This window comes from Phascolarctos cinereus, unplaced genomic scaffold, assembly GCF_003287225.1.
Source record: "Phascolarctos cinereus isolate Bilbo 61053 unplaced genomic scaffold, phaCin_HiC Scaffold_4;HRSCAF=312, whole genome shotgun sequence".
NCBI classification, from domain to species: Eukaryota; Metazoa; Chordata; class Mammalia; order Diprotodontia; family Phascolarctidae; genus Phascolarctos; species Phascolarctos cinereus.
In genome coordinates, this window is record NW_027555847.1 from 634,639,134 (window position 1) to 634,664,962 (window position 25,829).

At 34.7% G+C, this 25,829-nt stretch overlaps 1 protein-coding gene across 18 annotated transcripts in view; it reads left to right on the top strand.

The window, feature by feature from the left end:
* PHF20L1 (PHD finger protein 20 like 1) overlaps positions 1–25,829 on the top strand; it is a 132,008-nt gene that overhangs the window by 60,225 nt on the left and 45,954 nt on the right. For 14 of the 18 annotated variants that reach the window (XR_013486340.1, XM_078153742.1, XM_078153745.1 and 11 more), the window contains 4 exons: positions 1,863–2,051; positions 2,245–2,448; positions 10,242–10,298; positions 12,150–12,257. Coding sequence is in view for 17 of the 18 variants with exons in the window: in XM_078153742.1 (XP_078009868.1) it covers positions 1,863–2,051; positions 2,245–2,448; positions 10,242–10,298; positions 12,150–12,257 (558 nt within the window). In the remaining variant the exon portion in view is untranslated. The remainder of the gene's footprint in view (positions 1–1,862; positions 2,052–2,244; positions 2,449–10,241; positions 10,299–12,149; positions 12,258–25,829) is intronic. The other 4 variants (XM_078153749.1, XM_078153754.1, XM_078153755.1 and 1 more) reach the window with 4 other exon arrangements.

Below are 25,829 nucleotides of genomic sequence, written 5' to 3' on the forward strand. Positions count from 1 at the left end.
ATAAACATCTTAGTGGGCTATTGCTAATCCTTTAATGAGTTAGAACAGCATTTTTTTTTAAAGGGTTCCTTATAGCGGTGGTGTCAAACTCAAGCAGAAATGGATCCCTGTAGGCCACAGAAAACCATAGGTTAACATTATCTATGTCATATCTTTATTTATTTTGTTAAATCTTTCTCAATTATATTTTAATATAGTTGAGGCTGCACTCTGGAATTTTACAGGCTGCATGTAGTTTGACACCTCTGCCTTTACAGTGTAGTTTTTAGTCAACAACAGTTATGCCCCAATAGGTTTCTTGTGTTTTCTTACAGATTATAAAATCCATGTATATGTTCTAGGTAAAAGGACTATAATACTACCTGAGCAACACTATCAAAACATTTTTGTGCCTTTTACTCACAGACCAATCAGTAATCATAATTACTAAATGAAAATGACATGTCTCTTTGAAATACCCCATGTCTTACATATCTTATAACTATAAAATTTAGGCAGTAAGAGGTCTACTGTGTTAAGCATATGTTTTTCTTTTCTTCAATTCACAGTTGCCAAATAGTTTTTAAAAGGAAAGGGTATTTAAAAATTTAATATTTGTAATTATTTTTTTAAAAGACGTATTTGGGTCAGTAACTTTTTTTTTGGAGGGTGGATGGGTAGAAAGAGAGGGGGGGTTGAGAATGGGCCAAGAATTCAACTATGTTCTACATACTCTTCATTTTGTGACATTTCTCATAAAAACAATATCATCAGTATCCACTACAATGTCACATAACATTGGTAAGTATTTTTCTTTTGAGGAATATTCATATCTTGGACTTAGAACTCCATAATAGTATAGCAATTTAATTTTATTTCTACATTTTGATTTATAAATTGATTATCATGACACACTATGCCTTGTACAATGCCTTGAATATAGTAGGTACTAAACAAATGATGTTTGTTGAATTTGAATTTGTGATGGGGCATTGTCGGAGTGAGAGAGAGATCGAGTGCCTGTTAAGCAGCAATAGCTCCAACATTTTAGACACCTTTTACATCTCCCCTATAACCTACACTATTAATATTATGGCTTATGTGATCCTATCTTCTCCACAGTGTGCCTTAAAAAAGCCAGTCTAAGACAAAAAGAATAAAGAAATTAATATTCATTAAAAATGTATTACATTTTAGTAGGAAGTTGCAGGAATTACTAGGTCACATTTACAAACATGTAAATGTAAGGTGGTATGTTTTTGTATGCCTTGTACCTTGAATAGATGTTTAATCAATGGTTTTTTGTTATTTTTTGATAAATCAGTCCCAAAATGTTCACAAAAATCCATGTAAAAAAGTAGAGGGGTAGTTCTCTAAGCTAATTTGCATTAGCTTTACTCTGGTAACTAAAGTAAAGCACATAGTATTTTGATGTAATTCATAGTTACCCTTGACTGTTTTCCTAACCAGAAATTATAAATGTCATTTCTTTTGTCATAGTGCATATTTTTTAAAAATTCTAATACAATGGAACTATTTTTCCCTAAGTGAAGAATTGCAGATATTCACTCAGCTAATCTCTGATAGACAAGATTCCCCCCAAGTCAGCGTATTCATATTACTTAAAATAGACAACCCCAAATATTTTAAACTCTTGATGATAGTACATTTTAGAGTTGAGTGCTTCACTCATTAACTTTTTGCCAATGAGGGACCATATTTTGCCCTTGAATAATTCCCATTTGGGTGATTCTAGTTCCTGTGGCTTTTGGAACACCAAATTGAATTTGAGCATAAAGCACATCCCTTCTTTAGTCACTAAAATATTATAAGATGAGCCTGGCATATCTCTGCTTCATGAACATTGAAAGATCTTTTTCTAGGTCCATCACAATCCGTGAATTCCCCTAGACCTTCCAAACATAGTGAGAGAAGAAGAAGATCACAGCGTTTAGCCACTTTGCCGTTGCCTGATGATTCTGTAGAAAAGGTTTCTTCTCCCTCTCCAATCACTGATGGAAAAGTGTTCTCCATCAGTTCTCAAAATCAGCAAGAGCCATCAGTGCCTGAGGGTAATGTATTCTAATTTAATATAGAACACAGAAAACAAAGGAAAAAAAATCTAAATCATAAAAATGAGTTGAAAACTAAGACATTTCTGCTTTTTTCTACTGACATCTTTTGGACTGATAAGCACTTGTATAACACTTTAATCCAAATTGATGTTCTCTATTAATATTTTATTACATTCTTTCTTTTATGTAGTACCTGATGTTGCTCATGTGTCACTTGAGAAGCTTGGACCCTCTCTCCCTCTTGACTTAAGCCGTAGTTCGGAGGTTACAGCATCCGTAACCACAGAATCCTCTTTTAATGAATACCCCAGTACAGAAAAGGAAGATATACAGATGATTTCATATCATTCTTCCAAAGCAGTAACTGATGGAAGAGTAGCTTCAACAGTGTCAGGTAAAAAGATTCAGTTTATAAATAGTTAGGTTTATAGTTATAGGGTATAGAAAATTGCTCTTTATCAGTTTAGGTTTGTTAACTAAAATAGCAATAGGTTTGTATTTGTGCAGTAACATGTAGGACCTCTCCCATTCCCTTCCTTCCCCCTGAATTTTCTGAGGTCCTTGTCGATTCTCATTTATCCTTCAAGTTGTTCTTTCCATATGGCCAATTTCTGAATGCTATAACATCTGATCATAGTAAGCTATTTTGGAAGATGTAGTAATTGTGATTCTTAAAAATTAGTTTATGCAGCTTCCATTATTATGGTTCTTGCGGTCAAAAGAACTATGGATGTATTATCTAATTTTTGACAATTTTGAGACAAATATTTTATTTTAAAAATTTTTATTAGTGTTCCCCAATTAAAGTATTTAAAGTATAGTAAAGTATTTCTTGAGTTTCAGGAGCAAATGCAAATTGTTTTGTTTGGGGATTTTTTTTTCCAAAACAGGCTCAATTTAAAAAAAAATGCTTATATAATTATATGTATCTAAAATTCATAAATTATTTTTTGAGGGGAGATAGGGTCCCTCTGTCTCTTTAAAATTGTTTTTTGTAAGGCTTCTTTACTGTCTGAACTTGACATTTCTGAGCATGAGTCTTACTTCTACTTACAGTCTACTTCCTGTCTGCTTTGCATTCCTATTAAATAGAACTAATACTTGCTTGTAAAGGGATTGAAACATAAACAAAAAATGTAAGTAGATAATTGAAAATTTAAAATTTTACTAAAACAGTGAGGGCCTAATTCAAGTTTAAGTGAAATATCAGTAATTCAAATCATGCAGCCCAGTAAGACTTCCCTTCCCTGCCCTGTCTCCTCAGGATAAGTGGGTAGTTTTTTAATAAAAAAATTTTTTTTGAAGTATATTATATAATATTCTTCAGGTAATTGGGGTCAAAGACAGTCATACCAGAAAAATATTTTTCAATCTTATTTCTAGATCAGGAGAACAATGAATACTTTAATGCTTAAGATTACTTTTTTTTTTTAAATCATGGAAAAATTTTTAACATAGTCTTTTAAGAAGCATTGGTTCAAATAAACATGTATGGACTCAGAATGATGAACTTTTTTTTTCACATTTTATCAAGGTTATAAAACCTCGAAAAATTATTTTAAAATGTAAATGTGTCATAAAATAATTTGGTGATTAAATTTGTGAAATCAAAGTTGATTTATCCATTTTTCTGAATTATATAATACTTAGCTTATTTTAAAAGTATATTATGTATATAAAAATTCTTTTTAAAAATATTTTCAAAGTCTGCAGAATATTTCTAGCTACCTCTTTGTATAATAGTATTAACCATAGTTGAAAATTTTATGAAACTCTTATTACCCCAGTTAACTATATCTGGTAGGAATAGATCAGTTAAGTCAGTTTCAAGTAACATAATGCCAATAAATGATAAGTGTAGAATTGGACAGCTAATCTCTGTCTACATTCAGTCAATTCTAAAAGAAGCAAAAAAATAGTTTGTAGACTGAAATGTTTGGGGAAAATTTAATATAACAAAATCTCTAAAACTATTCATTTTCTTATCTTTTAGAGAAAGCACATATCTGAACTTTTCTCTTATCCATTGACTGTATACACTGAAAAGAAATATTCTAAAGCCATTTTCCTGATAATCAGCTCTAACTATAATAGACCTTACAATGGGCATCTTATTCAATTCCTTCAGTATCTCTTTTGTTAACATGAAATTACCAGTTATAATGTATCGTTGTTTACCATAAATTTGTATAAACTTCACTTTCCTCTACAAAGGTTAAAGTTAATTTGTACATTTAATTACTAGTGCATCTCTGTTTACTTGTAATTAGATAATACTCTTCTTCCTCCTCCCCCCCAAAAAAAAAAATTCACAACTGTTAGGAGACTTCTTAGATTAGAAAAATATATTAAAACTTTAAAGACTTCCTGCTTACAGGGAGTATGTATGATGGAAAGAGTGCTGGCTCCAAACCAGAGGAATTATGTTTAGATCCCACCCGGATGCTTTATATGTGGGTGACCTTGAACAGATCCCTTAACATCCCTCAACTTTAGTTTTCTCATATATAAAATGGGGCAAGCAAACTAATGGACTCTGATGTGTCTTCCAGGACTAAATTTATGATCCTACTGGCATTTACTGTTCTAAACGCATCAAAATTGTAATTTGCCTTTGGGTATCAATATTAACATAAACACTTATAGGATGTACTTTCCATAAATAACTTTTTTCATTTTTGATTCAGACTTACAAGTTCATGAGACATTCTGATGTGGATAGTGTCAAAGCCAAGATTTGATCCTAGGTTGGCTTGACTCTAGGGCTCTTTAGCCATCATTTCACATCTCCTTGTCAAAGAACCCTATATTGTAATAAAACAAGCTATAAAGCCACAAATAAATAGATAGATAATATAATTGCATCTATTACTTTTGCTCAGTAGCATATTCATGTTATGAATCTTAAGCTTGTAGCCCAAGATTCACAGTTCTCCCCCTCTCCTTTTTTAATATGAATTGTTTTGGTGTTGCTTGTTATCTAGGTATCAGCCTACCTACCATCTCAAAATTCCTACTATAGCCCTACAAAAGTGTTGTACTATATGACATGTCTTAATAATTAACACTTCAATGTGCTTGCCTTTTTTTTATTTGCTCAGAGAACATATTGTTTCTAGAAATGCCCAGAATGTGTTAATACTTGTTAAGATACAAATTCACCTGATAGTCTTTATAATTTAACAAGTGGGGGATACTTGGGAATTGTAAGAAAAAAATATCCATAAGACATTGTAGCTGTTTAAATTTAAATTTTATGTTGTTTCTAAACTTGCTCGTCACTAGGAATTTTATTCATTTCTGAGACTAATTTCCTAAAGATGGAGTACAGTTTGGGTATGATTAAAAGAAAAACACCAAGACTTTCATTGTTTTCAAATTATATCCTTACAAATACCGGTAAGAGGACTCGAATACTTAAAAACTGAAGCCAGTTTGGACTTCATCTTGAAATTCTAGGACAGTGCTCACAATCACATAATATATATTTTGTAATTTTGGAATCCCCTATTCTCAATTGATTTAAAAAAATAAAACCTTTAGAACAAAGATCTATCTGATTTAGAGATCTCTCTCTTGTGGAAATGAGATTCTTCTCTTAAAAGGAGGATATTTATTCTCTTACCTTATTATTTCTTAACTTCTACCTCAAGTGGTTATTCAGCATGGCCTTATTGCTTGGCCATTACATGTCCCCAATTTAAGGTGTCATATGTCTTTTTATAATAATTGAGATTTTAAAAATCCTTTTATTGATATTTCTTTGGAAATTTGTTTTTGTAGTATTTGATGCTCATGTACCCATCCAGCCACTTTTCTCACCTAATTTTCCTTTGTGGCAAAATGGCTAGGTGAGGTTTGGGCCTCCATAGTCGTTTGGCCCATCAGACTTGGAAAAGTCAGCCAACCACGTGAAAAGTTAACCTATGATTTTCTCTGAAATGGGGATAACAATATTGTTGTGAGGATCAAGTGAGATATTGCATGTAAAGCACTTTGTTAATCTTACTACTAGGTAAAGGTCAGTTTTTGTATGTTTTCTTATTCATAACCAGGTTTCAGAGGTTTCTAATTCACAGTGTGAGTTCTTAGTGAATACAGTCCTGAAGTAGTAGGCAGGTCACCTAAATACTGGTCTTAACTCTTACTAATTGTGTAACCTTATACATCAATTAACTTTTTTCCTTTTACTGCCTACAAATTATCACTTATACTTTTGTTCAAACCTAAAAGTTTCTTCCTGAGAAAAACTTGCGTATAGTAGTGAAATTAATATAATTTAAAATTTTCAAATAATCCTGGGGGATATATCCATCTATTCTTAGTAACTGTTGTAAAGATAAGATTAATGCATTATTTGGAAAGTTTTTGTATCATCATAAACTTTTTCTTTCTAGGGATAATTCCCTGTCTAGTTTTTATTCATCTATTTGAAACAGAAACTGTTATTGAAATGTCAGAAACTGGTTACCTTTGTGCAGTTTCAGAATATGGTAGTTGATAAGGAAATGAAGGCTTATTTTACTTCTATATTAAAAGTACTTTCTTTGATTAGGAAGTTTCTGAAGCCATGGGATATTGATGGATTAAAAAATCTTCAGCTACTAATAAGCTGTTGTTTATTTTTAATGAATTTATGACTTCCCTAAATGTTTGGTAACTCAGATCATAAAGTCATCATTTTAATTAATTAATACCTTGGGAATCTTCTCAGTGAAACTCTGAAGAGAGACCAAGAATTTTACGATGACGTGGCATGTGAAGTTAGCCCTTCTGAACCAAAGCACAGTGGTGCAGCACTGAAGAGATTTTTGGGAAAAGTTGTTTTTGGATCCTAGACAGACTACTGTGTATCTGATATTAAAGATTCCAGGGCTTTAAAGTCCAGCATTGTTCATTAAAAAAAAAAAGTTTACTTTGTGAAATAGCTGAGGAAGCTAGGTGGCATAGTGGACAGAATGCTGGGCTTGAAATCAGCAAGACTTGAGTTCAAATCTAGCTTCAAACACATACTAGCTCTGTGACCCTGGGCAAGTCACTCAAACTCTGCCTCAATTTACACAATTGTAAAATGGGGGTAGTAATAGTACCTGCCTCCCAGAGTTGTTGTGAGGATCAAATGAGATAATAGTTGTAAGGTTCTTTGCACAGAGTTTTGAAGTGTGCATTTCCTTCCTTCTTCTGTTCCTTAAAGTTATGTTTCTTTTTACTAAAACAGAATGCCCCACAAGACTTCAATTTTGATATTGATATGTAATAAAGGAAAAAAATTTAGGATCCATCCTTTCATCCTGTAAGAACCTCTAATTTATTTGGACTTAAGTTACCTAGTCCTCTACTATTCAAAGCCATTCCATAAGGCAAAACACTTTGATCTGTTTCTCATATTGTTATCTTAGACCAGATAAAGTAATTTAATTTAAAAGTGTAATGCTAGCTTAAAACCTTCTGTTGTGCCAACTTTAACATTAGATTTATGACAGCACAATTCCTGGGATATAATAAGTGATTAATAAATGCTTGTTATTGATGATGACTAGGAATCCAAGAAGCGACAAATTATATTAAATTCTGCTTGTGAATAAATGGTTGTGCTAAAAAACAAGGAATCTTATAGTATTCAGTTTTCAAAAGACAGATTAAAATTAACAGAGAATTGGTAAAGCCATGTTTTTGTCTTTCTCTTTTCTATATTCGTTCTCCAGAGACTGTAGAATAGGTTCTGAATATTTGTAATATAAACCATTACAGGCTAAAGACTAGGCCAACTATGTTCAAAGTGTTCAGTCATCAGGGTATCCACATGTACTGAAATTTTTGACGACAGCAATTTTTGTGAATACCATGAGCTACTGAAGGACCTATGTCAGAGGAGTGAGTACCCACATGGAGGAAATCCCAGGTCCTCGAGGTACTAAAGTGAACCTTAGAGAAAGGCAGGAAGAGTCACTGGCTGCAGCGTTTTGGTTTTATTACCTTCTTTTCTTAGTAGGGAATCTTGACACAGATATTTATCTTTGCTTTGATTTCTCATGTATATCCTTCCCAAAGAATGGAGTAGATTACCTGAACTCATTTTCCCTTAAATTATTAACCATTTGTGGACGATTAATTTAGTGATTTTTTTTTTTGTTAACTCTGGATTTCTATTTAATTTAGATTAGCTAATGAGGTTTGAGGTAAGATGAAAGAAATATCACCTTTTATGCTTGCCAGGTGTATGAAGATGTGTGTGCCCATTGTTTTTAAATTATGAGTTTTTAAAAGCGGTAGATATTTACATTATAGAGCACCTGTCTTATACACAAAAAGTTCTGGGTTCAGATCCCAGCAGGATGTTTAAGGACTTGTATGAAATGAGCATTAATAAATGAAGGATCTTGGGAGTCAGAGGAGAACTAGATTCAAATTCTTTCTCTGATGCTTACTGCTTATATGATTCTGGGCAAATTAATCTTTCTGTGTTCCAGTTTTTTTCATCGTTAAAGTGAGAGTCTGATTAGAAGATCTTTAAATTCTCTTCCAGGGCTCTAAATCCTATTTTATTTATTTATTTATTTTTTTTGCAGCTCTGGATGCATATTGATAAAGTTACATATTTCTCAACATATAGTGATTTTTTTGAATGCATTTTGCATTTGGTCATTATATTACTACCAAAAAAAATCATTTAGTATAAGGACATTTAGATAAATGTGTGTTTCAGGTTATTGAAGTTCATTTTCTTTGGAGTGGCTACTGGGGATGTGAGCATCAGTCTTTGGATTTCAATGGTAAAGGGAATGGCTAGTGAAGAAACTCCCTCTACTAATGCAATAATGCTCACACTCACATTATAAAAGAATTACTGGTGGGGGGCACTAAGGAGTTACATGATGACTTGGATTTAAACCCAGGTCTTCGTGGTTCCAAGGTGTATTCTTTATCCACTATGCCACAGCTTACTCTAGTTTTTGAGATTCAGTATTTACCCTTAAATGTGACCAAAATATATTTGAAATTAATAAAAGCCTCAGTATTCAGGAATAATAGTAACTTTTAATACCTGGTAGTGAATAGATGTTTTTTAAAATGAGACAGTATAAATAAGTGTCACGGTAAAGTCATTGAGCTGGAGCTTAAAAGACCTCTTCCCTCTGCTACTGCCTTGCTGTGTAACATTGGGTAAATCACTTCACCTTTCCTGGCCTTAGTTACAGTTTTAATAGTTTTTACGTCTGAGAAGGAATGAAGAAAGTTTATTTGTGAAATAATTCCATCATGACTTAAGAAAAGTTAACACATAGTGATATATTTGTAATGGGAGTTGAAAGTTCAGATTTTATTTGGGCATTTGTAAGCTAAATTTTAATTTAGTTTTGAAATGGATTTTTAAAAATATGTACATTTATTCATTAATATATTAAATTTAACACTTAGTTTGGATGGTCTGAGCATCCATACTGACTTAATTTTCATTATGAAAAGGCAATATGCATTTAAGCAGTCTTGTGCAGCTATCTGGAGGAAAAATAAATAAAAATAAATTAAGTATCTTACATTTTCCTAACCAAATTCTGATGGACAATACAAGTCCATCTGTCTCTTTTTTCCCATCCCATCTCTCTCTTTCTCCCTGCCTTCCTGTCTCTCATTCTTTATCTCTCCCCTCTTCTTCTCTCTCTCCCCTCCTTCCTTTTTTTCCTTTTCCTCTCTCTCCTTTCTCTCCCCTGTGTCCTTACCCTTCTCTCCTCCTCTTCTCCTTCCTCTTCCTCCTCTTCCTCTCTCCATCCTTCCCTTTCTCCCTCTTTTTTGTTCTACCTTTTTCTCCTTCCTCCTTAAACACTCAGGTTTTCATACTGACGTCCAGAAGGTTTTGGAAAAAACATAAAGCATCTCTGTATGCAATGCCAGTAAAAGGAATAATTTTAAATTCAGTAGGGGAATTTTCTATTTAAAGGAATTCTGTGATAAATCCTTTTGGTAAAGCTTAATAATTATATAATTTTTTTCTAAAGCACACCCATATTTATTTTTGAGTAAATTAAAAAGATATTTGTTGTTAGTCTTGTGCCCGTAAGATAAGGTAGCACTTTTTAAAAAAAGTTGTTTGTTGATAGTATTATGAAATATTGCAAAGAAAGAACTCTACATCATTCTGTCCCGCTAAACTTATATATTGTTTTTCCCCCCACCCCAAACCCACAGGAGTATTGAAAACAGAAAAAAAAGTGAAATTGGAAGAGAAAAGTTCAACGACATTTGGTATGAACAGAAAATAATATTTAAGCAAAAGGCTAAAGCTTGAGAGAAAGGGAGAGCATAGCCTGCCCCTTACTTATTACCTGTTATGCTCTTTTAGGTGTAAGTTCTCATCTGTTTTAGTGTTTTTTAAAGAGAAAAAGAAAGTTTAAACAATGGGGATGGGGAATTTTATCCATCTAGATATGGACCTCTGTCACTGAAAAGGAATGAAGATTCTAGAACAATTTAGAAAAGGTGGCACCTCAACTAATCATACAGTATGCCAGTATGAATCAGTTCAGTGTCCTACTTTCTACACTTAACTGACCTATGCACTACTCCTTAACAAGGACATAGAAAATTAAATCAAGGACACTTGGGGTTATAAAGTGCCATTTTGAAGATTAATCAGAGATAGTGAAAATGATTGGGTTGGGAGCTAAGAGAAATATAAGATGCACTTTAGGTTTTATTTCTAATGATGTGCATAGAGATGAAAAATATTGAGATTAGAGAGAAAAATTAGAGGAAAAGGATAACATACATCAAATATAATGTTGATTTTTAAATATTATACACATACTTATTATAACAAATCTAAAGCTTTTTTTCCCACAGACAGTGACACACATGAACATGTGAAATTTAAATATGACTGTCAATTATGAAAGATACTGGCTCTTCATAGTATTGGGATTTCAGGGGCCCGGGAAGAATATAGATAATGAAATCCACAGATATTTCCAAAACCTCATTTAACCATTTTCCCCAGCCTTCTTTTACATTAAACTTTTCAGACAAGAGTTGGCTGCTTTGAAATCTACCAGCTTTTTCTACCTTTTTGTTTTTTGCCCTGTAATTGAAATACTACAATAAATCAAAAGCAGGGAATCAAACATAAAATGAAACGGGACCTGGATAAAATGCTAATTAGGTAACCTCTGAATAACTGAAAGTTGGTAGCTATATGAACTTAAGTAAAAGCTAAAGTAAAAAAAAGTAAACACCAACGAATACTCAGTTGCAATTAAAAAAAGAAACTCATTTAGAAAAACCGAACAAAATCTTATTATTAGAACATTGTCTTTCTCTTTCAGCATTCTCATGAAATTACATATTAGTATGTTGCATTAGAAGACTCCTGTTAATTTTCCAAGAAAACCCTTCTCCGGGGATGTAATTTTTTCCCTGGTTCTGTTTATGCACATATAAGTATTCGAAGGTTATCTAGAAAGTGACCTAGCTTAGTTTTTCTATTTCTTTCTTTCATTTTTTTTTGGGGGGGAGGAGGGCTAGGCAGTGGGGTTAAATGACTTGCCCAGGGTCACACAGCTAACAAGTGTTATGTGTCTGAGGCCGGACTTGAACTCAGGTCCTCCTGAATCCAGGACCGGTGCTCTATCCACTGTGCCACCAACTGTCCCCTGTTTTTCTGTTTCTTAAAAAGAGAAATGCTAACTTTTTGTATTAACATTATATTGGGTTTTTAAAGAATATCTCTTTATGTTTTTTCTTATTAAAATTACATTTAGAAATATTGAGCATACTCAATATGTTCTCTCGAATTGTGAGACTTAATTTGAGACACCAACTAATTATTATACTCTTTAAAAAGATTTACATTAATGTCTATGTTAACTTCAAGGTTTCAGGACTTGGTAATTCTTGGTAACGCTAATGAAGTTCCCTTATATATTTCAATAAGTTAATTAGGAGGTCTAGACTTATGGCACCAATGGATTAATTTAATTCTTCTCTGGGCAAGTGACTGGAATAGCTGATTTAAAACTTAAATGCCACATTTAGGTTAATCATAAAGGAAAAATTCTAGGACTGATAATGACTATTAAAATGTTCTGTTGTGTCATTCAGGTAAGAAGAAAGAAAGGGATAAAGAGAAAAAGGAGAAAAGAGATAAAGATCATTTCAGGCCAAAACAAAAGAAGAAAAAGAAGAAGAAAAAGAAATCAAAACAGCATGGTAAGTTATATAAAATAGGCATTTTAAAAAATCTAGTTATTTCCTCATGGTTCACATTTTAGAATTTCCATGTTGTTGAAAAGGCAAAGATGTGATGAATGTATTTTCATTTATTTAACTCATTTAAAAATCGGTCATCTCACCTACAGCCTTGCTAATGTCATTTGTAAATTCTTGTTGGGTCCTTGGTCTCTCAGAGGATTCCCAAACATCCAGAGATTTCCTTGAATGAGACTGACCTGAAGAGGAGCCCCCTGAGGTGGCTGCATTCTTTCTGTGTCGCTCCTTTTCTCCAACCCTTTCGTTAACTTCTGGAAGCTCTAGATCAGTAGCACAGTGGAGACATTTTTAGAATCATTAGTAATCAAAAGTCCCATGACTACCTTACACTTTTTAGACTACATGATAGTAGTGTAATACAGAAATGAGAGATTTTTGAAGTTCTTCAGGTTGTTCAAGTGGCATAAGCAAAATGCTGTTGGGACTTAAGTGCTAGGGTCTCAGTATCCGTGTTGTAGTTACTTTTAAATTGATCTGAGGTTATGGGACCATCAGCGGAAGGAAATCCATTTGGACGTACTCGGGCAGGAAGTTGTCATTTGAGTTATTTTCTAGTATTCCCATGAAAATGTGAAGTATCTGCTAGCATTTTAAAATATGCATCCTGTGGAAGCCTGATGAGATGTATGTGTGAGTAGTGTTTCCATGAGAAGCTTTCATTGCTAATGATATTTTCCTTTTTTAAATATTAAATATGACATAATGTAGGTACTGTATTACACATCAGTTTTCTCATTGTGAACATAGGCTTAATGTTTTTCTGTTTTCCTTCAAAATTTCCATGGCTCTTTATCTAGGGACATTCTCACTAGATAGCCTACAATACCTTTTAATTGTTTTTGTCAATATATTTTGAGCCCAAAAGCATTCTGAAGCCAAATTAGTTTGGAAAAATGCTTACTTAAATGATAGTGCCTTAAAGGGGAAGAAAATGATAAAGACTGGTCAAGAACAAAGTACTAAAGACCATTTGGAAACAAAATGAGAATGGTAATTAATGTTTTCTGGAATCCTCAATGTGCTTTGAGGCCTGCTCAGATGCTCTAGGAAGACTTCCTAATCTCTCAGTATCTCAGAAGTGATCTCTTCTTTCTAAGGACCCTTATAGCCCTCTGTCTTTTGCACTCACAATATTGTTTTGTTGTTACAGTGATTTGGGCACATGTCTTATTTCCCTTAGCAGATTGTAATTTCTTTGAGGATAAGGATTGTTTCATTTATTTTTTAATATCCCCCAGTGTTTTGTTCATAGTAATTGCTTATATTTGTTTAGTTTGTTACTGAGGGCAGGGTGTCTCTAAGAGAGACTGATGGTGACAAAGAAGAAGGGAAATCAGTACTGATATTATTGACCTGCTTATATGTAGGAAATTATACTAAAGACTTGTGAACAATTCTGGGACACCATCTTCTGTTGAGTGGCAAAGGATGACACTTTAAAAAAAATTTACTGTGTACATTTTAAAAGAACTATAAATGAAAATTCTAAGTTCTTTAACAAGATACTAATAAATATGGAAGATATTAAGATACGTTGCTTTTTATAAATACTCTGTGAAGTGTTAAAATTGTAGTCTGTGGTTATCACTAAGAATCTTTATAATTAATTACTAAACTTGAGACAATTCTGGTCCATTGACATTTTATTCTTCTATTAGTCACCTGAGAAGTGACAATGACCCCCCAAATGATAAATGTATAAGTGATCTTGAGATGAAAACATAGGGTTTCAAAAAAATATTAAAATTTCAAAATAAATAATAATTTAAAAATGCTATTAACACATGGAGTTCCTAATAATCCAGAAATTTCAGCAAACATTTACAAAGCACCTACTCTTTATGAGACACCTGTGCCAGATACTGAGATTTCAAGATGAAAAGATATAGTCTATTCTCTCAAGGGAAAAGCCAGTCAAATAAAGCTGATAAGGAAGGGATCCAAGTAATTTAATAGATAAGAGAATGGAAATAGTGCATCAGAGAAGCACTGAATGCTATGAGACATCCAAGGAAGATGACATTGTTTTATGTTTTTATGATTATTTAATGGATTCATGGAGTAATATAGTAGTAGTACTGATATGGTAAATGCTTGATAAATATTGTTGACTGAGCTTAACTTGAAGAGCATGGAGATTTCAGCAGGCAGACATGAATGGGGAATGGAGGAAATGTGAATTTCAGATATGAAGGCTGGTATGAGTAAGAACACAGGGGGAGGCAAAGGAGTTTGATTTTAGGAATGATTAATAGTTCATTTTGGTCGATACATCAGGTGCTTCAAGGAGAATAGAATGTGGATAGAAAAATAGAGTGGATCCAACTGTGAATGATTCAAGAGTCTAGCACAGAGGTGGAGAGCCTGTGGCCTTGAGGCCACAAGTGGCTTCTAGGTTTTCAAGTGTGGCCTTTTGACTGAATTCAAACTTCACAGAACAAATCCCTTTAATAAAAGGATTTGTTCTGTAAAACTTGGACTCAGTCAAAAGGCCATATCCAAGGACCTAGAAGGCAGTATGTGGCCTTCCTGGTCTACCATATTAATCACTCACAGTTAGACCAAGAGGTTTTAACTTTATTTAATAGGCAGTAAATTACTATTGACATTTTTTTTTAGGTGGGAAAGTTAGGTGATCAGAACTGTAAATTAGGAATATTATTCTGGGAATGGTAGCTAAAATGGTTTGGAAACTGAAGGGAAACAAGTTTCAAGACCATTGTAATAGTCCATAGTGAATGGTAGTGAGTAAGAGCCTGAATGAGTCTGGAAGTAAAACTTAGATACAAAAAATACTTATGAAGTAGAATCCAAAGGACTTGGCACCTAATTGAATGTGGGGTAAAGTTAAAAAAAATGTAGTCTGAGGTTTCAGACTTATCTGAGTGAGAGAACAATGTTGTTATTAATAAAAATCAGGAGATCAGAGTTTGAGAGAAGATGAGTTTGGTTTTGGATATTTTAAATTTGAGGTGCTAGAAGAAATCTAAGTAATTAGAAATGCTAGTCAGTAGCTTGAGAGATATGGATTTGGGAATTATTAACATAAAGCCCACAATTGAAAGCATAGTTGTGGATCAGAATGAGAGAAGAGGACAGGAGGTACTCACACTTTACCATATGGGAGGAAGATTGAAATATGTAAAGAAAATTTAAAAGTATTTTTTTCTCTTAATGTTGCTATAATATCATCCACACTTCTCTTCACAGAATTTCTGATGTCTTTACATTAGTCTCTGGTCCTTTCTTAGTGAAAGAAAAAATATATATATAAAAGGAGGATCCTATTCTCTAATGTACAGATTGAAAAATAAGTCATATTTTTCTAGTGTATAAGCTCTTTCCTAGGAGGAGTTTGGCATTATCTGCTTTTCCTTTGCTTTATTGACTTATTTAATATTTTCAGTGAAGCAGTAATTTACTTGAAATAAGTATTACCACCATACAAGAGTAGAAAACTACTTTGATTCCTAAGACATAGCGCATAAACATCTAATTTTTACTTTACTGTTTCCAAGGATTTGCAACTTAATTGCTTTGCATACTTGCTTCATCAATCCAGATTATAATCCTTCCGTATGTTAATGATTTGCTGTGACCAAAAAAAAAAATTAACACTTCTTAACCAAATTCCTGGTGAAGAGCCTTTGTGCAATTAGCTAGTTGTTGTTCAGTCAGTCAGTGGTGTTGGACTCTTCGTGACTCTGTGGACCATAGCATGGCACTACTATCCATGGGGTGTTCTGCCATTTCCTTCTGCAGTGAATTAAGGCAAAAAGAGGTTAAGTGACTTGCCCAGGGTCCCATAACTGTTAAGCATCCAAGGCCACATTTGAAATCAGTTCTTCCTGACTATCCACTGAGCCATCTAACTATCTGTAGCAGTTAGCTAGACAGGTCCTCAAAACATAGGTCAAGACATACACTTTTTAGCCTAGTAGGACCTTTCAGAGCTTGTATTCCATTGCTATCACTTAAGTGAGTTCTTATATAGAGAGGCCCTTACAAAATAAAATAAGGATTTGAAGTAGAACTGTAGTGAAACTATCTAATATATAAAGATATTTATAGTCACTTTTTTTTTCATTTTGTGAGGCCTGAATTTGTTAGCACTTATGATGGTTTTTCAAAAGTCGTGTGAGACTGAAGAATTGGTCTGAGGGTTTTCAGATTTTTCCAAGAAAGAATATGATATAAATTGATTGGATATTGATATAAATTGACATATCTTCATTTTGGCTTTATTTGTTTTATAGCTGTGATTTGCATAAACATATAATTTCAGAATGTACTCTTTAAAGTCAGTGAAGTTACAAAGATAATTTCTTGCTTATTTTGTTGCTCCATAGCTCATACACTCAGCCTTCTGTCTTTTATCCTTAAAGTCACATGTTGATGAGTAGAGACATACCTTCTAGGATACTATTTACCCATTTTCTCAATTTCTGTATTAAATTGACTCCTTTTATATTGCTTTGTTGGGCATTATAGTATAATGGAGTAGTGAACTTGGAGTCAGAAAGACCTGGCTTCAAATATCGCCTCTAATGTTTACATAATAACAGGTAGTGTTTATATAGCAATTTAAGATTTGCAGAGTGCTTTACATGTTTTCTCATTTGATCCTCACTACAACCCTGTGAGGTAGTATCCACATTTGGAAGATGAGGAAACTGAGTCAGAGAGAAGTTTAGTAACTTGCCCAAGGGCACCCAGTTATTAAGTGTCTGAGGTTGGATTTGAACTCTAGTCTTCCTGACACAAAGTTCTACACTATCCACTGTGCCTACCTGTCTGCCTTCAAAATAGCTATCATTTATATAGCATTTTAAGGTTTCCAAAGTGCTTTACATCTTACCTCATGTGATCTCTTTGACAACCTTGTGAGGCAAGTGCTATTTTTTTCTTCACTTTACACATAAGGAAACTGACTCAGACAGGGTCATACAGCTAGAAAATATCTGAGACAGGTTTAGAACTCAGATCTAGCCCAAAGAGATCAAGGAAAGAGGACCCATATGTAAAAAATATTTATAGTAGCTCTTTTTTGTGGTGACAAAGAATTGGAAACTGAGGAGTGCCCATCAGTTGGGAAATAGCTGAACAGATTGTCACATATGAATATGATGGAATCTCATTGTGCTGTAAGAAATGATGATGATGATGGTTTAACAGAAACCAGTGAAGACTGGTATGAACTAAGGAAAAGTGAAGTGAGCAGAACTAGGAGAGCAATGTATACAATAACAACAATATTGTAAAGACAAACAACTGTAAAAGACTTAGGAACTCTGATGAATCCAGTGACCCACCACAATTCCAAAAGACTCATGATGAAGCATGAAGCATGCTACCCACATCCAGATAGAGAGGTGTGAGACTCAGAGTGTAGATGGAGGCTTTTTTCCCCCTTCTTGGACGTGGCCAGTGTTGGAATTTGTTTTGCTTGACTATGCATGATTGTAATGGGTTTGTTTTTCCTCCTTTCTCATTTGGGGTAAGGTGGGGTTGAAGTGGGAGGGTGAAAAGTTGAATCTTGGCTGATTAAGACAAATAAAATATTTTTTAAAAGAAATGAGGAAGAGGACGTGAGAGGAGGAAAATATGGACCTGAAAAGATATTTTTAAAAATAAAATAAATATTAAAAAGAAATTTTAAATAATTGTGGGAAGAAAGAAAAAAAAAAAGAAACCCATTGATACCTTCTTGTCTTAAGTAACTCTTGTACATATTCTCCCATAATTCCTCTATAGAGGGTCCAATTAATCTGCTGGAGGTGAAGCTCTGGAACTCTTGACATAACAGATACCAGAGGAGTGCACAAGCTAGCCATATTTTTATCTTTCGCTTTTGCTGTAGAACCAACTTTCTTTTCTAGTCCTGCTTCTCTTTGATGCCATTTTATGCCATATGTTGTGCACAGTAATTTTTTGCTAATATGTTCCAACTTATTTGCACTTATCATATATGCCTTCCTTTGCCTTTTGGGTGATCCACACCCAGACTGAGAGATTGTGGTATTTCATGATTCATCTATATATCATAACACTAAAAGAGTACTCAAATAGATGAATATAGCATGAGTAAATATGAATGTTCCACCCAGTAATGCAGATCACTGCCCGTCCATTTATACCTATGCATTCCTCTGCACCCCCCCCCAAAAAAACCAAAAACAACTGTACTCTTGCTACTTTTGTCCATGTATTCTTATAGCTTGGACAGAGTGAGGTCCATCTAATGTGCCTGAGGCCTTCTTGCTTTCTCTTGATTTTGTAAGGATACCAGTAGAGCACATAGACCATCCATTGCTGGCTTTTGTGGAAAGAATATTGGTGTTAAAATGTGAACCTTTGTTTCAAGGTGAAGATTGAGGGTCGTTAAAAGTCCCTCACTACTTAAATTTAGTACATTCTGCTCTTTTCCTCTTATTAAATTTTGGGCCCAGTTAATTGTTATTCTGCCGTTTCTTTCTGAGATGTAAGTACCTGCATGTATGTATGAGATGTATGGACAGCTTGTCGGACTATCCATCCATACCAAATATCATTTTCTGAACAATACAGAACTAGAAAAATAAAAGAGTGAATATAGTATGAAATTAAAAGTCTTTAACTGACCTATTTAAACAAGCTGTGGGTTCTGAAAAATTTGAAATAAATAAAAGAGTAGTACTTTACACATACTATCACTGTTTCTTAAGCAAGGTTAAAACAATATAAATCAATCACCACAAGGAGCCCAAAGGAACCTAGAAACTCCTTAGCCAGCAAAACACTGGATTTTGCCATGTAGAGAGATACAGCAGCCAATGTTATCATTGGTTTTTAATATAAATTTAGTCTGTAGTTTTATTATATAAAGTTGGCTAAATGTTATAAGCAGTACTTCCTTTTAAAACAACAAAAAGTAGTGGAATCAAATATAGTTTACAGTAGTAGTCTTAAACTAAAATAGAAATGGATTCCTGTGAGCTGTATATTGACTTAGAAAACCACAAATTAACATCTATTTCATATTGTATCTTTTTTTTGTGGGCTGCAAGTTTGACACCCCTGCTTTATAGAATGCTTGGCAAGAGACGCATTTGAACCATATCATCCAGAGAGCATTCAGGATGAAGATACAAGGGTAATAAATAGGTAAAAAAAAAATGTGAAGATCCCTTAAGATTTTTAAAACAATTTTCCCATCACTGACAGTTGGCCACTACTTTTAGAGTTTAACAGTATAGCCTTCAGTGTGTTCTATGTGCAAATAGAAATGTTCCTAAAGGAAACATAGAAAGGAAAGCTGGAATAAGTCGCCTATACGAAGGAGGTTTGTGATGTAGAAGACAGTTTTAAGGGTATTCAGGACTGATTCTCCACTATTAAATTATAAACTTCCTATGGTCAGGGATCATGTTTTCTAATTCTTTTGAATTTCTTTCTAGTATCTTTCCATCTGTTCCTAGTAATTTGTTTTTCAAACAGTATTAGCCCAGTAAATGTTTATTGTCTGACTGGCTTAAAACATCCCCTCCACTTAAAAATATCGAAAGAGTTGTCTTTCCACTTAATACATTTGTAACTTCCTTTAGTACACCAAAGATATATCAAATCTCTCCCCTTTGGTAGGCCTTTTAGGGTAAAGCAGGGGCATATACCTGTAATTAGCCATGCACTAGGTGGTTTGAGATCAGTAAAAATAGAGACTTCTCCACTTGAACCCCTCACACTATCTCCGTGACCCTATCAGTAGATGACCTTTATTCTTACTTTGGCTGACATGATCAAGGATGTCCTGATGAGCTCATTAATCTCTGTAACTCCACAATTTAAATTTATATTTTGTCTTTGCCCATTAATCAGTCTATATTCCAGTAAGTGAGGAAGAGTTGGTCCTTTTCCTTATCAAAGTCACTCTGTGCCCTCCATCCCATCCTCCCCTCTTCCAGTAGTTTGGCTCACTGGTATCTTCAATCTCTTTCTATGTATTGGCTTCTTTCCAGCTTTAGGTTCATGGCTAGGAATTCCCTGTCTATAAAATTCTCTCATTTAATACTGCAGTCTCCTCACGGTATCATCTTATATTTCTTATCTTTGCATAGCTGTAATTGTAGAAGACTCACTACCTTGAGTTCCAGATAATCCACTTATTCATTTAAAGTTATTGTACTAGGTCTGATCTCCCTTTCTCAGCCAAACTCCTTGAAAAAGTTGTCTACATTCACTCCATTCTGTCTTCATCCCTATTCAGTTGACTTTTGATGTCATAACTCAGCTAAAACTGCTCTCCAGTAAACTTATAATTTTTTATTCTGATTTTAAGCATATAAAAATGAGAATCTCCATGCACAGAGAACACAGAAAGAGTATCGTATGTGAAACTGTGAATCCCTATTTCATACTGACTGATTTTTTAAAGTATATGATAAATTCTGCCTTTAATTTTCAAAATTGTCCTGATCGTGCTGCCTTCTGACCTTCCTTATGTTCTCTTCTGTGCATTTTAAGAAATATTAACGTGACCTTTTTATTTTGGCATTACTATTTCTAATCTGCTTTCCTCTACCCTCAGCAGAAATGGATAAAAAGAAAGACGGAAGAAAATCTTTGTAACATAAGCATAGCCAAGTATGATAAATCTGTACATTGTCCATGTATAAAATGTATGTCTGCATAGATAGGTCCTCTGGAGACATGATTGATTATAATTAATAATTATAAAGTGCTTAGCACAGTAAGTTCTATATACATGTTAGGTAGTGGTGGTGGTAGTAGTAGTAGTAGTAGTAGTAGTAGTAGTAGTAGTAGTAGTAGTAGTAGTAGTGGTAGTAGTAGTGGTGTTCTTAAGTTTGTCAGAGTTGTTCTTGACAATGGTACTGCCCTCATATAAACTATTTTCGTGCTTCTGCTCACTTCCTTTTGTATCAGTCCATACTACCCAGGATTCTCTGAAAGAATCTTTTTCATTGCTTCTTGTTATGCAATAATAATCCATTTCATCCACATACCACAGTTTGTTTAGCCATTGTCCAGTTGTCTAAGGGGCAGTAAGGATCAGGAGGTTTGTTCTGCTTGCTGTGCAATACCTATCACATAGAAGGTGCTTCAGAAAATGCTTATTCACTGACTAATGACTGACTATGCTCTCCCTGGTGTTAATCTTCCTTTTTAACTCTGCTTTTCTAGTTTCTTGTTGAATGTGGCACATTTCTACACCAAATTCTTAGTGTGTTCAACTCTCCTTTGTCCCATTTCAGATGATGCCCAATTGCCCCTACTTTTTAGTTCATATTTCTGTATACTTTTTTTCCCAGGTCATAACCATAATTTAAACTTATTTTTTAAAATTTTCTTGAGTTTATGTAAAATTTCTAGTTAATTTTAGTTTATCACAAGTTAACAAAACTGAGGATCTTCTCTGTACACTTTCTGTTTCCATTGTGTACCCATTGCTAGCTTTTTGCATAAATTTAATTGCAGTGCCTCAGAGCAAACACTCAGGCATCATTTATTCCCCACTTGAGTGTGTATGTTATTCCCTCCTTAATCCCAATCCGATGAGAATAAGATTCACTCATTCCCTCTCACCTTCCCATTTCCCCTCCACTGTAAAAGCCTTTTCTTGTCCATTTTATGTGAGATAATTTACCCCATTCTACCTCTCCCTTTCTCCTTCTCCCAGTATAATCCTCTCTCACCCTTTAATTTTATTCTCCAGCTATCCCCCCCTTCATCTTCAACTCATCCTGTGCCCTCTTTATCTATCTATCTATATACGTACATATAATTTTTTCCCTCCAACTACCCTAATACTGACAGAGGTCTCATGAGTTGCAAATATCATCTTTCCATGCAGGAATGTAAACAGTTCAACCTTAATAAGTCTCTTATGATTTCTCTTTCTTGTTTACCTCTTTATATTTCACTTGAGTCTTGTATTTGAAAGTCAAATTTTATGTTCAGCTCTGGTCTTTTCATCAAGAATGCTTGAAAGGTCTCTATTTCACTGAATGTCCATTTTTTCTCCAAAAGATTATACTCAGTTTTGCTGGTTAGGTGATTCTTGGTTGTAATCCTGTCTCCTTTACCCTCCAGAATACTATATTCCAAACCCTCTGGTCCTTTAATGTAGAAGCTGCTAAATCTTGTGTTTTCCTGATGTGTTTCCACAATACTTAAATTGTTCCTTTCTGGTTGCTTACATTATTTTGCCCTTGACCTGGGAACTCTGGAATTTGGCTACAGTATTCTTAGGAGTTTTCCTTTGGGGATCTCTTTCAGGAGGTGATTGGTGGATTCTTTCCATTTCTATTTTGCCCTCTCATTCGAAAATATCAGAGCAGTTTTCCTTGATAATTTTTTTTTAATTTATTTTTAGGCAGTTGGGGTTAAGTGACTTGCCCAGGGTCACACAGCTAGTAAGTGTCAAGTGTTTTGTCTGAGGCTGAATTTGAACTCAGGTCCTCCTAACTCCATGGCCAGTGCTCTATCCACTGTGCCACCTAGCTGCCCCAATAATTTCTTTTTTTTTCTTTTATTAATTTATTTTGATTTATCAACAATCACTTCCATATGCTTTTGAGTTTAAAATTTTTCTCCCCCTTCCTCCCCACCACCCTCCCCAAGATGGCGCACAATCTGATATAGGCTATACATTTACATTCCTGTTAAACTTATTTTCACATTAGTGAAGTTGTAAGTAAAAATTAAAACCAATGGGAGGAGCCATCAGAAAGAGGAAACAAAACTCAACAGAAGAGGGAAAAAAAAAGGAAAAAGATAGCAATTCAGCTTTCACAGTTATGATTACTATCTGTGTCTTTTTCTCCATCCTTTCCCCCCCCCTTGTTTATGCTTTTCTTTTTCCTTTCCCCTTTTCCCTCCTCACTAGTGTTTTGTTCTTGACCACTGCCTCCTTCAGTCTCTTCTCCCTTCTATTATCCCTTTTCCTTTTCCTCCCCTTTGCCCTTACTGCTTCTTCCCTCCCTTCTATCCCCTGTCCCTTTTCCTTCCCCCCCACTTCCCTTCCACTGCCCATAGGGCAAATTAGATTTCTATACCCAGGTGATTATGTTATTCCCTTTTTGAGCCAAATATGATGAGAGTAAGGTTCAATCAATACTCACCCCCCTCCTTTCTTTCCCTCTGCTGCAATAGGATTTTCTGTCTTTTCCTGTAATGTAATTTACCCTTGTCTGCCTCCTCCTTTCTCAGTACATTTTGTAAGATCAGACTAATCCACTTCCTTAGATCCATTTAACCACTTGATTAGATTTTTTTTTAATCATCAAAGTCAACTAATATCCACCCTCTTTATGTATACTCCTTTAACATGGTGTAATAACAGTACAGTTCTCGAGTTGCAAGTGTCCTCTTCCCTTGTAGGGATGTAAACAGTCCACCCTTATTAACAACATTTTGTATCTTTCTGTCCCATTTACCTTTTTATGTCTTTCTTAAATCTTGTACTTGAAGATCAAATTTTTTGTTGAGCTCTGGTCTTTTTATGAGGAAGGTTTGGAAGTCCCCTATTTTGTTGAATATCCATCTCCTTCCTTGAAGAATCATGCTCATTTTTGCAGGGTAGTTGATCCTTGGCTGCAATCCAAGCTCCTTTGCCTTGAGGAATATCATGTTCCACTCCCTGCAGTCTTTTAATGTAGAAGCTGCAAGGTCCTGTGTAATCCTGACTCTGGTTCCATGATATTTAAATTGTTTCTTTCTGGCTCCCTGCAGCACCTTCTCTTTCATCTGGTAATTTTGGAATTTTGCTATTATATTCCTTGATGTTGTCAGTTTGGGATCACTTTCAGGTGGTGAGTAATGTATTCTATCTATGGTTACTTCACCCTCTGGTTCTAGGACTTCTGGGCAGTTTTTCTTTATGATTTCCTGAAACTTACTGTCTAGGCTCTTTTTTTCATCATGATTTTCATATAGTCCAATGATTTTTAAATTGTCTCTCCTGGTCTGATTTTCCAGGTTGGTTGTTTTGCCAATGAGGTATTTTATGTTTTTATCTATTGTTTCATTTTTTGGTTTCTATTTGACTGATTCTTGCTCTCTCATAGAGTCATTAGTTTCCATTTGTCCAATTCTAGTTTTTAACAGATTGTTTTCTTCTGTTGGTTTTTGTACTTCCTTCTTCAATTGGCCAATTGTATTTTTAAGGGATTTGTTTTCTTCAGTGTACTTTTTTTCCAGTATGCCAATTGTGTTTTTTAGGGATTTGTTTTCTTCAGTGTATTTTTTTTCCAGTTGGCCAATTGTATTTTTTAAGGACTCTTCTACCTCTCTCATTAGACTTATAAAATCCTTCTTGAGCTCTTCTAAGAAAGCTTTTTGGGCTTCAGACCAGTTCATATTCCCTTTTGATGTTGCAGATGTGGGTTTGTTGACAATGTTGTCCTCTTCAGAATTTCTGTCTTGATCTTCACTCTTCTCATAATATGAATCTATGGTACATTTCTTTTTACTCATGGTTTCTTTATTCCCTGGCGTTTAAAGAGATTGAGCTCTCCTGCTGGGGAACAGAGGGCACTAACTCAAGCTTCTTGTGTTGGGAGCCTAGGTCTTGGTCACTGGCTTTGTGTGCTGGGGCCTCTTATGTTGGCAATTGGAGGCTGCTTTGGCAGCTTACTTCATGTTGGGCTGGAGTCAGCAAGGCTGTAACTTTCAGGCAATTCTAGGTTGCATACTTTTCCTTTCCTTTAGCTTTCTTCAGCTTCTTTTAGATGGGTGCTGAGAGGTGTTTATCTGCCTAGGGCCCCTTGCAATGCTGCTTCCCTTGTTTTTGCTAATGCACTGGGAGATTCCTTTGCAGTAGAATGCTGAGGCACCTGGTGGATTTCTGAGCTGGTTTCCACCAGTTCCCCCACCCTCATTGAGGCCCTTGGAGGTCCAGGTGTTGGTGTTTGCCTGCCCTACCACTTGGGCTTCAGGATCTCCTCCTGGTTGACACTTGGAGGCTGTAGGGTTCTGACAGCTTACGTGGTGTTGGGTTGGAATCAGCAAGGCTGGGACTTTAGGAAGACTCTAGGTTGCTTTCTTCAGGTCCTTTCAGATGAATGCTGCAGGGTGCTTATCTGCCTGGGGCCCTTTGTACTGCTGCTTCCTTTATTTTTGCTGAGGCACTGGGAGATCCATTTGCTGGGCTGTTGCACTGCTGTTCCCCGTCTTTTCTAAGTTCAGCTGTGCCAGGGTTTGTTTTTGTTTTTGTTTTTGCTTTTCTGGGGTGATATATTCTGGATTTTCAGAGGTTGATAGGGGAGGGTGAGAGCAACTACCTTTTTACTCCATCATCTTGGCTCCTGGAAGCGGAAGTCCCCAATAATTTCTTGAAAGATGATGTCTAGGCTCTCTTTTTGATCATGGCTTTCAGATAGTCCAATAATTTTTAAATTGTCTCTCCTGGATTTATTTTCCAGGTCAGTTGTTTTTCCAGTGAGATATTTTACATTGTTTTCTATTTTTTCATTCTTTTGGATTTGTTTTACAGTGTCTTGATTTCTTATAAAGTCA